This window comes from Lepidochelys olivacea, assembly GCF_965140295.1.
Source record: "Lepidochelys olivacea isolate rLepOli2 genome assembly, chromosome: 7".
NCBI lineage: Eukaryota > Metazoa > Chordata > Testudines > Cheloniidae > Lepidochelys > Lepidochelys olivacea.
Genome location: NC_140417.1, coordinates 21,684,008 through 21,697,554, shown reverse-complemented (window position 1 = coordinate 21,697,554; position 13,547 = coordinate 21,684,008). Strand labels below are relative to the sequence as shown.

General features: G+C 43.4%; 2 protein-coding genes across 2 annotated transcripts in view; both read left to right on the top strand.

The window, feature by feature from the left end:
• The window catches only part of LOC311523331 (uncharacterized protein C3orf22 homolog), a 93,803-nt gene that overhangs the window by 15,176 nt on the left and 65,080 nt on the right, over nucleotides 1–13,547 (top strand). Inside the window, exons 8-11 of the mRNA XM_084633201.1 lie at nucleotides 111–328; nucleotides 1,640–1,805; nucleotides 3,234–3,440; nucleotides 4,125–4,286. Of these exons, the coding sequence (XP_084489327.1) occupies nucleotides 111–328; nucleotides 1,640–1,805; nucleotides 3,234–3,440; nucleotides 4,125–4,286 (753 nt within the window). The remainder of the gene's footprint in view (nucleotides 1–110; nucleotides 329–1,639; nucleotides 1,806–3,233; nucleotides 3,441–4,124; nucleotides 4,287–13,547) is intronic.
• Nucleotides 8,102–9,793, top strand: LOC311524200 (uncharacterized protein; the record flags this gene model as incomplete). Its single annotated transcript, XM_084635082.1, has 2 exons — nucleotides 8,102–8,684; nucleotides 9,273–9,793. The coding sequence occupies 2 exons, from the start codon at nucleotides 8,102–8,104 to the stop codon at nucleotides 9,791–9,793; spliced, it is 1,104 nt and encodes a 367-aa protein (XP_084491208.1).

Here is a 13,547-nt window from a genome sequence, read left to right as displayed (position 1 = left end):
GTAGTCTTGTAGTGTGCAAAAAACTTCACAAACCAAATGACTCTATCATTTTATTTAAATGTGTACAGTAGTGTTGCCGTAGTCTTAATCATGTTTTTTTTTTAATATAGTGCAGAATTCCCACACATGAGGCAAATCTGGTGTACAAATATGGCGCTTGATGTCAATATGCAAAGACTTTATTGCTTTTCTAATTGCGATCTCTTCTGCTATGATACCAAAGGGAATCTACTGTTTCAGCTAACCAATGCTCACCAAAGTACCATTCTCTCCTGCGTCTATTCATCATACTCCAATGCTTTGCTTACCTCCTCCAGGGACTCTGAAAGTAAGGTGGCACACAGGAACAAAGCATCTGAGCCTATGATCACACTTCTTTGTTTCTTCTTACTTTACCATATGTTTTTAATGAGACAGCAGTGATAGTAGTTTAAAACAGCAGTAGTGCTTCAGTGTATAAATGACATTCTAATTCTAAACCTAACTACAGCAATTCTTGCTCCCACATTTGAAGGCATGAAGGAAATTTTCTGTAGGCCATACTGGCAGAGAGTCTCGTAGTTATTGCCTCTCTGGAGAACACACGGTCCAGGTCACGTGTTGTGTCACATAATCAATTTCTTGCAATAACAGGTGGGCCTAGAAATTAATGGACCGCAGTCTTTCCTATCATCATCATCTGTGTTTCTCTGAATTTTCATAAATAGAAATGTTATCTGTTAACATTTGAACCCAAACATAAATCTTAACATATAAAGTGTGACTTCTTTATGAATGTAGATCTCCTAGAGCTTTTCAAAAAAGTTCAGCAGATGAATGTCTTATCCATTATTTATTAATATTTAATCTCCCAAAAATATCTTCCCGTTATCCTCCACTGAATCCAGGAATCACTTTCTGGGATAATGGCAAGGTGCTGAGCACATCCTAAAAGATGCAAAATGCCTTCAGCTTCATGGTATGGAAGGACGTGGTCCTTTGAAGGATTGGGCCCTACAGTACGTCCTGTCAACTTAAATTTTGAAGGAGCAATTCCTCCAAGCAGTAGTGTTTTTCATTCATCATCTTACCAACTCTATGTGATATAGTTTTTGATTTGACTATTTTCTATCAGCAATCATTCTTTCTTTTGTAAGAATAAGCAGGCACATTCTGAATGGTAATTGATAATGTTACTTTCCAGACTTTTCCAAATAAAGAAGCATCTGGCCTCCTTTTCAGTACCCTGGCTAAAGCATGAGAAAATGCCCAACCACTCTGTTTTGATTTTCTCATGATAATTATTAGGAAAATCAGGGATGCTCATGATGAAAAGGACTAAAGTCATAAATGTTTTTCAAAAACACAGAAATCATAGTGTTCATGACTCCCATGAATTGACTTCCTTCGTTAACTAAGTGCATTTCTTCACAGTGGAGTATATCATTAGCACTCGGGAGAGAAAATACAGTATTAGATCAAAAGCAAAATTACAGGGTGTTTTTTAGTGTTTGGGGGTGGGGTTTTTTTGAAGAATAATCAGGTTTTTGGTGTCCTCAGTAAAATAACCAGAGACAAAGAAGTGTAGTTTATTTTGGCTTCTTCATAATTTAATTCTCATTTATTTACTGATTGATGGTTATTGTTTTATTTTAACCAGTAAAATCTTGGAATGACCAGGGCAGTTTGTTGCATGTATTTCATGGCCATACCAGGTCTGTCACACACATCCTCCTCCACCCAAACACTTTGTCTTTATTTATCTCTGGATCTTTGGATGGGACAGTGAAACTCTGGTCCCTGGATACAATGCAGCTGTTTTACAGGTACTTTAAAGGCCATACTATTTATGTAAGTTTCACCGCTTACGACTAATGAAATATAATCCAGTTAAAATGCATTTCTAGCATTAGCATTTGTAGCATTTTATGGCATGTTGGATGAATTTCAAAGGAAAAATAAGGAATCTTTAAGGAGTAAGATAAATATCTCTGTAGATTATATGCCTCTAAGAATATTGCCACAGTTTGGCTCTATTTTCCAATTCTTTTGGGGCTGAACCTGTGAGGAGTTGAGGCTACTCAACAACTTGCAGGAGATGATCATCATCTCAGAGCATCAGGGCGCAGATCCTCAAAGGTATGTAAGCAGTTAACTCCAATGGATTTTATTTCAGTGGGAGTTAGGCACCTTAAAAATCTTTGAGGATCTATGCCCAGGTGCTCTGACCATAAGGCAAGAAACCCCGCTAAATAGAAAGGTCTGTATCTCCGCTATTCTCAGCTCATTAGATGGTGAAGATCTCTTTAGCACAGCTTCTGTTTAGAACTGTGCAAATAATGGATTTTTCAGTTCACTAGCAATTTGGGTGAAACCCAAATCAAAATGTTTTGTTTAGCTTTCGAGCATTTAATGCCTTTGAATTTTTTAAAATACAATTGATGGAAAATTCAAAACAAAAAGTCATTTGGTGAGTAAAGTTAAACACATGCATAAATATTTGCAGCGCAGGGCCTTATTCATTAAAGGGTCAGTTCACCTTTAATAGTGAGTTCTACTATAATTCCTTGACTATTTATACAAGAGCTACAGTGTGCAAGAAGTGTTTAATTTATAAAGAAAAAATAAGATGTACAGTTCATGAGCTTGTTGTACGGTTATGAATAAATAAATCTTTACCTCTTAAAAAATGCTTAAAGTATGGCATTTCCCAAGGCATAAATAATGTATACAGCTCTGAATCTGCTTTGAGGTATTGGCCCCATACCATATAATTGATTTTTAAGGAGACCTTCACATCAATTACTTGATATTTAAGTGATTCAATAAGATACATAATTTTTACTAACGTCTAAAGGGATATCATGAGATCTAGAAATGAAGGTTGTGTCCCCTTGAGTGTTATAATTTCTAGTAACATTTTTATATAACCTGCAGGAATTAGCTCAGTATTTACTTATCATGTAAGTACATGGTAGTTCCATATCTTTGTGGCATGCAAAACAGATTCACCAAGGTCACTAAAGCAGTCAGTGTTGATTGGAATTGGTTCCAGTTTTTTTCCCTCTGAGTTCCCCAGGGAATTGTCAGAATTTGAGTCTGGTGTGAAGAATTCTTTTTAGCTGAACATGGCCAACATTGAAAAATGTCCCGTGTAGTTTAACTTGGACTCTAATGTAATTGATGTAACTTGCTTCTGACTTACTTTAATTCATAATTTTCTTTGGCTTGTGGGGACTTTATCTTTTGTTTAGTTTATCATTGTTCACTGAAGGAATTGTTTGGATGGGCCTGGCTGAGGATAAATTGCTGTACTGCTCTTCCGCCCGCAATCTTCATGTGTATGACTTGAACTATTTTACCAAATTCTGGACTCGTGTCAGCAGTCAGATTAAGGATCTGTCCCTCTGTGGTGCCAATGGGAAATCCAGCAGGGTGGTAGCTATGGGCTCTGATAACAGGTATGTCTGACTACATGTGCTAATGAAAGTTTGAGGTGGTTTGGATCCGGGTTTTTGGTTGGATTGCACCTCCACTAGTAGTAATAAACTTCAATAGAAAAATGGTAAAGTGTGTGTATTAATAAACACCACATTCAACCATATCAAAGGGTTTTAGCTGCTGCCTGTTTAAAACTGTAAAGTAACAAACTAATCAAATAGAGAAGATATCTGCTTGCTTGACACAATATGGGCTACAAATTTTCACTATTTCTGAGATTTATGTTCTATTAGTCAAAATAAATACCTGTGAAATATTCTTAATGAAAATCACGCACACAGGAAAAAAGTATCAGTGTCTGGTTTTGACCTCCAGATTGTGCAAACTGAGCAGAACAGCGTACCTGCCCGTGTTTATAATGGTCAAATGTTGGCATTACAGTACTGGAAAAAATAGCACCACAACTTTTAACTCCATTGAAGTGTATTAGCTTATGAGAGCTTTTAACTTTGAGTGAGTGGAAAAATCATGGTATTTTTCACTTTAAAATAACAGGGCCCATCCATTTAAAAGGGGATGTTTGCACGGAACATTAAAGTTACTGGGGGACGATGAATTGAAGTGTCATCCCTGTGTCTTGATTAAACAACAACTCTTCATTAACCTTTTCCCTTTACCACTTTCTTCTGTTTTTCTTTCCTAAGTTTACGAATTTTCTCTCTGAATAATGGGACAAAGTTATGTACCGTGCTGCCGCCTCCCTATCCCTCTCCGCTCCAGTCAGTTCTCAGCTTTGCCTATAATCGAACCAGTGGAACAATTTACTTCCTCCTGACTTCTTGGGATATATGGATCTACACAGCGAGGTACTACATCCATTTTACTAAACATTTACTGCTTTCTAGCCTCTTTCATTTCTCACTCTGTTGTATTCGTTTTTTTGTTTGTTTTCTTTTCATTACACTGGATGGGTAGGATGTTTTGGTATTAGGTGAAGACAGTGTATTCTGGAAAATGTTCAAAGTGTTTTACAAATCTTAATATTAATGAATATTGGGTAGGTAGATCAGTATTATTACTGCCCATTTTCCAGATGGCAAAAGTGAGGCCCAAAGAGGCGAAGTGACTAGACTGAGGTCACACAGAAAGTCTGTGGCAGAGCTGCTTATAGAACCCAGATTTCCCAGCTCCCCATCCATTAACCATAAAAATAGCCTTTCTTCATATTTGAAGCACTGTATTTACAACAGCTACTTAATCCTGAGAGTCCCCTGTGAGATAGATAACTAGAAACACCCCCATATAGGGAGATACTGAGGCTACACCTACAGTTGGAGCTGGGGATGAGATTCCCAGCCTGTGTAGACATACTTTCTCTAGCACTGTTCAAGCTAGTGCGCTAAAAATAGCAGTCTAGCTGGGGTAGCACAGGCAGCAGCAAGTGGCGGCATGGGCTATTGTAGCCTGCAGTGGGGCATAATTGTCAGTGTTGGGATTGTAATATGGGAGTTCCTGGCTTCAAGTCTTGTCCACACTGCTTCTTCCTCTCTGAGAAAGTTTGCAAGAATTCTCTTTCTTTCTTTCTCCCACAGCCCCATTTCCTTATCAGCAAAACCTGTTTCTGGTGAATTAGTATGAAAGCCTCAACTTCTTTAAATGTGTTGTGATTCCTGTTAGTGTGAACCTCATTTTACAGAGAAATTATTCTGTAAAAGCCACAATTTCACTATAAAGGGGATGTACTGCATTAACCCTGTGTTTCCCTTCCTATCACTGCTTGAAAACCAAGGCATTTATGTGTAATAGACATTTTTCTCCTTTCTAATGATGCCGCTTCCCCTGCCTTGATTATAACTTAGGCTATGACCACATTAGCACTTTTGTCAGCAAACCTTTCGTCGGTCAGGGTGTGAAAAAGCACCCCCTTGACTGACATAAGTTTCACTGACAAAAACTCCAGTGTGGACAGGTCTGTGTCAGTGGGAGACGCTCTCCTGGCGACATAGCTATTGCCGCTTGTTAGGGGTGATTTAATTATGCCAGCAGGAGAGCTCTCTCCCGCCAGCAAAGAACAGCTACATGGGAGACCTTCCAGTGGCGTAGGTGCAGTGATACAGTTGTGCTGCTGTAAGCTTCTTAGTGTAGACATAGCCTTAACTGAAGGCAGGTGAAGCAGAAAAGAAGAAAGATTCAGCTACAGAAAAAGGAGTGGAAAAGTACTTTTTTATTTTAATAGGGCTTTGCTTACCTATTGGAATTGTTTAAACTTAAGGCTTTGCCTACACTGCACTTTCATCTTTAAAACTTTTGTCACTCAGGGCGTAAAAAAACCATCTCCCTGAACAACAAAAATGTTAATGACACAAACCACCGGTGTGGACAGTGCTTTGTCGGCGGGAGCTATGCTCCCGGTGAGAAAGCTACCGTCCCCCGTTGGAGGTGGTTGTACTTTGTCACCAGGAGAGCTCTCTCCTGGTTAAAAAGAGCAGCCACACAGTGCACCTTTCAACTATGCAGCTGGCACAACCATGCTGTTGTAAGGTTTGCAGAGCAGACATAGCCTTAGTGTGGTGCTTAGGAAGCTCATATGATAAATAGGGCTACAGTTTCTGCAGTTGCCACACTGTCCTCCAAGGAATTCCCCCTGCCAAGCAACACCTTACTGTCTGATTGGTTTAGGCAACTGTGAGAGTGCAGTTTTATTACCTTTATTACTTGTATTGCTGTAGTGCCTAGAGGCCCTGATGAGGGCACTGTACAGAGAGAGCTTATAATCAAGGATTGTGTCAAGATGCCATAGGCAAATAAACAGCAAACCAGAGTTGGAGCAGTATGGGGAACAAGGGAACAGAAAAGAGAGGTGCATTTGCATAACCAGCCTGACCAGGTGCAAATACTTGTGTGAGCATTTTAAAATATAGATTATTTCAATTAATGTCTTGCAAAACCTGAAGCTGGCTTGAGGCAAGCTAAAAAATTGGCTTATTTGTTTTTGCCTCCCCATTTATCCCATTCTTATAGCCCTCAAAATTTGGTGTTTTCATTACTTGTGACTGTACTCCATTTTCGTCATTTGAAGGGACAAAATGGGCAGCATTACCAGATAGTCTATGGATTTCAATTAATAAATGTCTTCATACATTTTGTTTCCTATATAATTTTAATTAATAAAGTGATTTTTCAGCTACTTTTCACTTTGTTTCACATTTGGAGCTGACTAAATAGCAGACCATAATAATCTGAGGCCAGGCAAACACTGGAGATAGAGACAGACAAATCCATTATCTACTTTAAATCTCCAGTGAGCAAAACGTGGAAGAGACCACACTTAAGGCAGAAACTGTAGGCCTGACTTCTTATCACAATATAGAATGGAGCTGTTGTTTGTGCTTTCTTTCCCCACCACATTAAGCCCTCACTCCCCTTTCAACTCTGAGGCCTATTGTTGTGAAATCTTAACTCTGGCCAGGAAAGCATTGCTTCCAACAATGTGCTCAGCGAGTTGCAAAATTTCAGTTAAAATATCAGCCAAGTGATTTATAGGTTTATCCGCCCTTAATGCCCAATGATCAGTTTGGATTAATACTTGGGAAATATTTATCCCTGCCAGTTGGGTGAGCTGAACAACTGGCATGCAGGCATTTTGAAGCATACAGGAGACCAGGTTTCTGATTTTGTGATGAAGTGGGGGTTTTAAGGAATGAAACAAATTTGCTGGTCTCAACTGAAAACAAATTTGCTGGTCTCCTACCAGATAATTATAACAGTCTGACATTTCTATTGGGATCTTTGGGCATGAAAGATGCAAAGAGTTTATAAGCTTAAAAATACACAGACATCATTTCATCCACCATCTGAGGTGAAGAGCAGAACCATATAACCACAAAAACAACATTGTGTGGCAATTTAGGTCAGGAAATGAAGAAGGATAATATATTCAGCTGAAACCCTGAAGGGAATTTAGGTCATTAGAACCTTGGCCACAATGTGGGTAGGACACCAAGGTTAACAATCCTATTCTTGAGAACAGTGCAATGTGATCTTTAATAACAGCGAATAGTCAGCACCAAAAGAAGCCTATGATGCTTAGTTTATTGTTGGTATCTTGTAATTACAATGTATATATAGTCTGGAGGTTTTTACCTATAAACATTGGGTGCATTATAAAAGGAGACAAATTAAACTTTAAAAAAAAAAAACCAGTGACCAAGATAATTTCCCTGCTAGCCTGAACCAGTTTAAGGAATTCATCACAGTTTTAATTGATGATTGAGGATACCCAGGTAGCTGTCCTAAATACTTGTTAAGTAGGCTGCCCTTGACTAAGCCCTGGTCTACACTAGGACTTTAGGTCGAATTTAGCAGCGTTAAATCTATGTAAACCTGCACCCGTCCACACAATGAAGCCCTTTATTTCGACTTAAAGGGCTCTTAAAATCGATTTCCTTACTCCACCCCTGACAAGTGGATTAGCGCTTAAATCGACTTGCCGGCTCAAATTTGGGATACTGTGGACACAATTCGATGGTATTGGCCTCCGGGAGCTATCCCAGAGTGCTCCATTATGACCTCTCTGGACAGCACTCTCAACTCAGATGCACTGGCCAGGTAGACAGGAAAAGAACCGCGAACTTTTGAATCTCATTTCCTGTTTGGCCAGCGTGGCAAGCTGCAGGTGACCATGCAGAGCTCATCAGCACAGGTGACCATGATGGAGTCCCAGAATCGCAAAAGAGCTCCAGCATGGACCGAACTGGAGGTACGGGATCTGATCGCTGTTTGGGGAGAGGAATCCGTGCTATCAGAACTCCATTCCAGTTTTCGAAATGCCAAAACCTTTGTGAAAATCTCCAAGGGCATGAAGGACAGAGGCCATAACAGGGACCCGAAGCAGTGCCGCGTGAAACTGAAGGAGCTGAGGCAAGCCTACCAGAAAACCAGAGAGGCGAACAGCCGCTCTGGGTCAGAGCCCCAAACATGCCGCTTCTATGATGAGCTGCATGCCATTTTAGGGGGTTCAGCCACCACTACCCCAGCCGTGTTGTTTGACTCCTTCAATGGAGATGGAGGCAATACGGAAGCAGGTTTTGGGGACGAAGAAGATGACGATGAGGAGGAGGTTGTAGATAGCTCACAGCAAGCAAACGGAGAAACCGGTTTTCCCGACAGCCAGGAACTGTTTCTCACCCTAGACCTGGAGCCAGTACCCCCCGAACCCACCCAAGGCTGCCTCCTGGACCCAGCAGGCGGAGAAGGGACCTCTGGTGAGTGTACCTTTTAAAATACTATACATGGTTTAAAAGCAAGCATGTGAAAGGATTACTTTGCCCTGGCATTTGCGGTTCTACTAGATGTAGTCCTAAAGCCTTTGCAAAAGGTTTCTGGGGAGGGCAGCCTTATTGCGTCCTTCATGGTAGGACACTTTATCACTCCAGGCCAGTAACACGTACTCAGGAATCATTGTAGAACAAAGCATTGCAGTGTATGTTTGCTGGCATTCAAACAACATCCGTTCTTTATCTCTCTGTGTTATCCTCAGGAGAGTGAGATATAATTCATGGTCACCTGGTTGAAATAGAGTGCTTTTCTTCAGGGGACACTCAGAGGAGCCCATTCCTGCTGGGCTGTTTGCCTGTGGCTAAACAGAAATGTTTCCCGCTGTTAGCCACAGGGAGGGGGGAAGGTTGAGGGGGTAGTCACGCAGTGGGAGGAGGCAAAATGCGACCTTGTAACGAAAGCACATGTGCTATGTATGTAATGTTAACAGCAAGGTTTACCCTGAAACAGTGTAGCCACTGTTTTATAAAATGTGTCTTTTTAAATACCGCTGTCCCTTTTTTTTTCTCCACCAGCTGCATGTGTTTCAATGATCACAGGATCTTCTCCTTCCCAGAGGCTAGTGAATCTTAGAAAGAAAAAAAAACGCACTCGCGATGAAATGTTCTCCGAGCTCATGCTGTCCTCCCACACTGACAGAGCACAGACGAATGCGTGGAGGCAAATAATGTCAGAGTGCAGGAAAGCACAAAATGACCGGGAGGAGAGGTGGCGGGCTGAAGAGAGTACGTGGCGGGCTGAAGACAGGGCTGAAGCTCAAATGTGGCGGCAGCGTGATGAGAGGAGGCAGGATTCAATGCTGAGGCTGCTGCAGGACCAAACCAGTATGCTCCAGTGTATGGTTGAGCTGCAGCAAAGGCAGCTGGAGCACAGACTGCCACTGCAGCCCCTCTGTAACCAACCGCCCTCCTCCCCAAGTTCCATAGCCTCCACACCCAGACGCCCAAGAACGCGGTGGGGGGGCCTCCGGCCAACCAGCCACTCCACCACAGAGGATTGCCCAAAAAAAAGAAGGCTGTCATTCAATAAATTTTAAAGTTGTAAACTTTTAAAGTGCTGTGCTTAAAGTGCTGTGTGGCATTTTCCTTCCCTCCTCCACCACCCCTCCTGGGCTACCTTGGTAGTCATCCCCCTATTTGTGTGATGAATGAATAAAGAATGCATGAATGTGAAGCAACAATGACTTTATTGCCTCTGCAAGCGGTGATTGAAGGGAGGAGGGGCGGGTGGTTAGCTTACAGGGAAGTAGAGTGAACCAAGGGGCGGGGGGTTTCATCAAGGAGAAACAAACAGAACTTTCACACCGTAGCCTGGCCAGTCATGAAACTGGTTTTCAAAGCTTCTCTGATGTGTACCGCGCCCTCCTGTGCTCTTCTAACCGCCCTGGTGTCTGGCTGCGCGTAACCAGCAGCCAGGCGATTTGCCTCAACCTCCCACCCCGCCATAAACGTCTCCCCCTTACTCTCACAGATATTGTGGAGCACACAGCAAGCAGTAATAACAGTGGGAATATTGGTTTCGCTGAGGTCTAAGCGAGTCAGTAAACTGCGCCAGCGCGCCTTTAAACGTCCAAATGCACATTCTACCACCATTCTGCACTTGCTCAGCCTGTAGTTGAACAGCTCCTGACTACTGTCCAGGCTGCCTGTGTACGGCTTCATGAGCCATGGCATTAAGGGGTAGGCTGGATCCCCAAGGATACATATAGACATTTCAACATCCCCAACAGTTATTTTCTGGTCTGGGAATAAAGTCCCTTCCTGCAGCTTTTGAAACAGACCAGAGTTCCTGAAGATGCGAGCGTCATGCACCTTTCCCGGCCATCCCACGTTGATGTTGGTGAAACGTCCCTTGTGATCCACCAGAGCTTGCAGCACTATCGAAAAGTACCCCTTGCGGTTTATGTACTCGGCGGCTTGGTGCTCCGGTGCCAAGATAGGGATATGGGTTCCGTCTATAGCCCCACCACAGTTAGGGAATCCCATTGCAGCAAAGCCATCCACTATGACCTGAACATTTCCCAGGGTCACTACCCTTGATATCAGCAGATCTTTGATTGCGTGGGCTACTTGCATCACAGCAGCCCCCACAGTAGATTTGCCCACTCCAAATTGATTCCCAACTGACCGGTAGCTGTCTGGCGTTGCAAGCTTCCACAGGGCTATCGCCACTCGCTTCTCAACTGTGAAGGCTGCTCTCATCTTGGTATTCATGCGCCTCAGGGCAGGGGAAAGCAAGTCACAAAGTTCCATGAAAGTGCCCTTACGCATGCGAAAGTTTCGCAGCCACTGGGAATCGTCCCAGACCTGCAACACTATGCGGTCCCACCAGTCTGTGCTTGTTTCCCGAGCCCAGAATCGGCGTTCCACAGCATGAACCTGCCCCATTAGCACCATGATGCATGCATTGGCAGGGCCCATGCTTTCAGAGAAATTTGTGTCCATGTCCTGATCACTCACGTGACCGCGCTGACGTCGCCTCCTCGCCCGGTATCACTTTGCCAGGTTCTGGTGCTGCATATACTGCTGGATAATGCGTGTGGTGTTTAATGTGCTCCTAATTGCCAAAGTGAGCTGAGCGGCCTCCATGCTTGCCTTGGTATGGCGTCCGCACAGAAAAAAGGCGCGGAACGATTGTCTGCCGTTGCTCTGACAGAGGGAGGGGCGACTGACGACACGGCTTACAGGGTTGGCTTCAGGGAACTAAAATCAACAAAGTGGGTGTCTTTACATCAAGGAGTATTTCAGGCAGGACTTCACGGAGGGTTCCAATAAGAAATGGTGCACCTAAGTTATCGTTCTTATTGGAACAAGGAGGTTAGCCTGGCCTCTGATTGATATATGGCTAGATTTACCTCGCTGCACCTTCTCTGTGAGTGACTGCAGTGTGACCTAGAGGAATGAGTCCCCTAGACAGGGGAGGAGGCAAATGAGTACAAAACAAATCTGGTCTATTTCTTGTTTTGACCCACTCCATCTATCTTTTACATCTTTGGCTGGCAGCAGACGGTGCAGAAGGACTGCATGCCATCCACATCTCATGGCTGCTCGGCAGAAGATGGTACAGTACGACTGCTAGCCATCCTCATCTCTTGCCTACCTGGCATAAGATGGTACAATACGACTACTAGCAATCCTCATCTCTTGCCTGCCTGGCAGAAGATGGTACAGTACGACTGCTAGCAGTCCGTATCGCCTGCCCGCTCACCATAAGACGGTTCAATAGGACTGACTGCAGGACTAAAGAGAATGACCTGGTCAAGTCACTCCAAATTTAGTCCCTGCGCCCATGTCTGCCCAGGCGCTCCCAGCCGACATGGCCAGGAGCACCTCGGACACGACGAGGACGACTACCAATCGTATTGCACCATCTGCTGCCAGAAGGCAATGGGTTGCTGCTACTGTGCAGCAAAGCCGTACCGTGTCTGCCAGCACCCAGGAGACATAGGGTGATGGTTACCTGAGTGGGCTCCATGCTTGCCGTGGTATGGCGTCTGCACAGGTAACTCAGGAAAAAAGGCGCGAAACGATTGTCTGCCCTTGCTTTCACGGAGGGAGGGAGGGAACGGGGGCCTGACGATATGTACCCAGAACCACCCGCGACAATGTTTTAGCCCCATCAGGCATTGGGATCTCAACCCAGAATTCCAATGGGCAGCGGAGACTGCGGGAACTGTGGGATAGCTACCCACAGTGCAACGCTACGGAAGTCGACTCCAGCCTCGGTACTGTGGAAGCGCTCCGCCGAGTTAATGCACTTAATGCACTTAGAGCATTTTCTGTGGGGACACACACACTCGAATATATAAAACCGATTTCTAAAAAACCGACTTCTATAAATTCGACCTTATTCCGTAGTGTAGACATACCCTAATACTCAGATGAAAGACAGGCAGCAGGGGTCAAGTAAGAATGACTAGAAAGTGATAAGGCCATGGTGGCTTAATTAATTTTGGCAGAGTATTGTCCCTTTCTCACCTAGAAGTGAGAGTCTAATGTACATACTGGACAGTGGAGTGGAAAGTTAAGGATAAAATGAGGGGAAGAGTAAAAACAGCCATAGGAGGTAAGAAAAGAACAAAACAAGTGCTGATGCATTTGCCTCAAGACCAACGTGCTAGTGTATATCTAAAAGTTGGTAGAACATGGTCCTTATTGTCTCTGATTGTTTTATGCTTGAGACCCTTAGATGAAATGAGAACAAAATATTATGAAAGTGTGATTCTGATCTGGAAAGGGATTTTATAAATAATTGGGTACATGTTTAGTGTCTCTCATGGTATGTCTGTGCTGCAGTCGGAGGTGTGAGTGCAGCACATGTAGACCTACATGAACTAGTTTTCAGGTACCAATAGCAGTGAGGTTATGACAGCATGGACTTCAGTGCTAGCTAGTCGCTCAAGTGATTACCCAGGTATAGCCTGTGACCCAGGGTGCCTGGGCAGCACTCACTAGAAATGCCAAGCTCAGGGCAGTCTGAAAAGGAAGAGCAGATACTCCCCAAGATACTGGTGGGTAACACTGAAGTTAAACCTCCCAATCAGTCACAAACTGCACTTCTGATCCTGGTTATCAAGAAGCAAAAAAAGAAATCACACAGCCCCCTTTATTGCATTCCAGTCTCTGGCTCCCAATCAGCACCTAGTTGAGAAGTTATGTTAAACTCTGCTCACATATACAAAATGTTCTTCTGACCCCAAAGGGTCAGCCACATCACCAGGTCAGTATAAGTTTGGATCTTACCCATAATACCACGCTGCCAGCCTATCCTTTAGTGTCTAAAACTAAAGG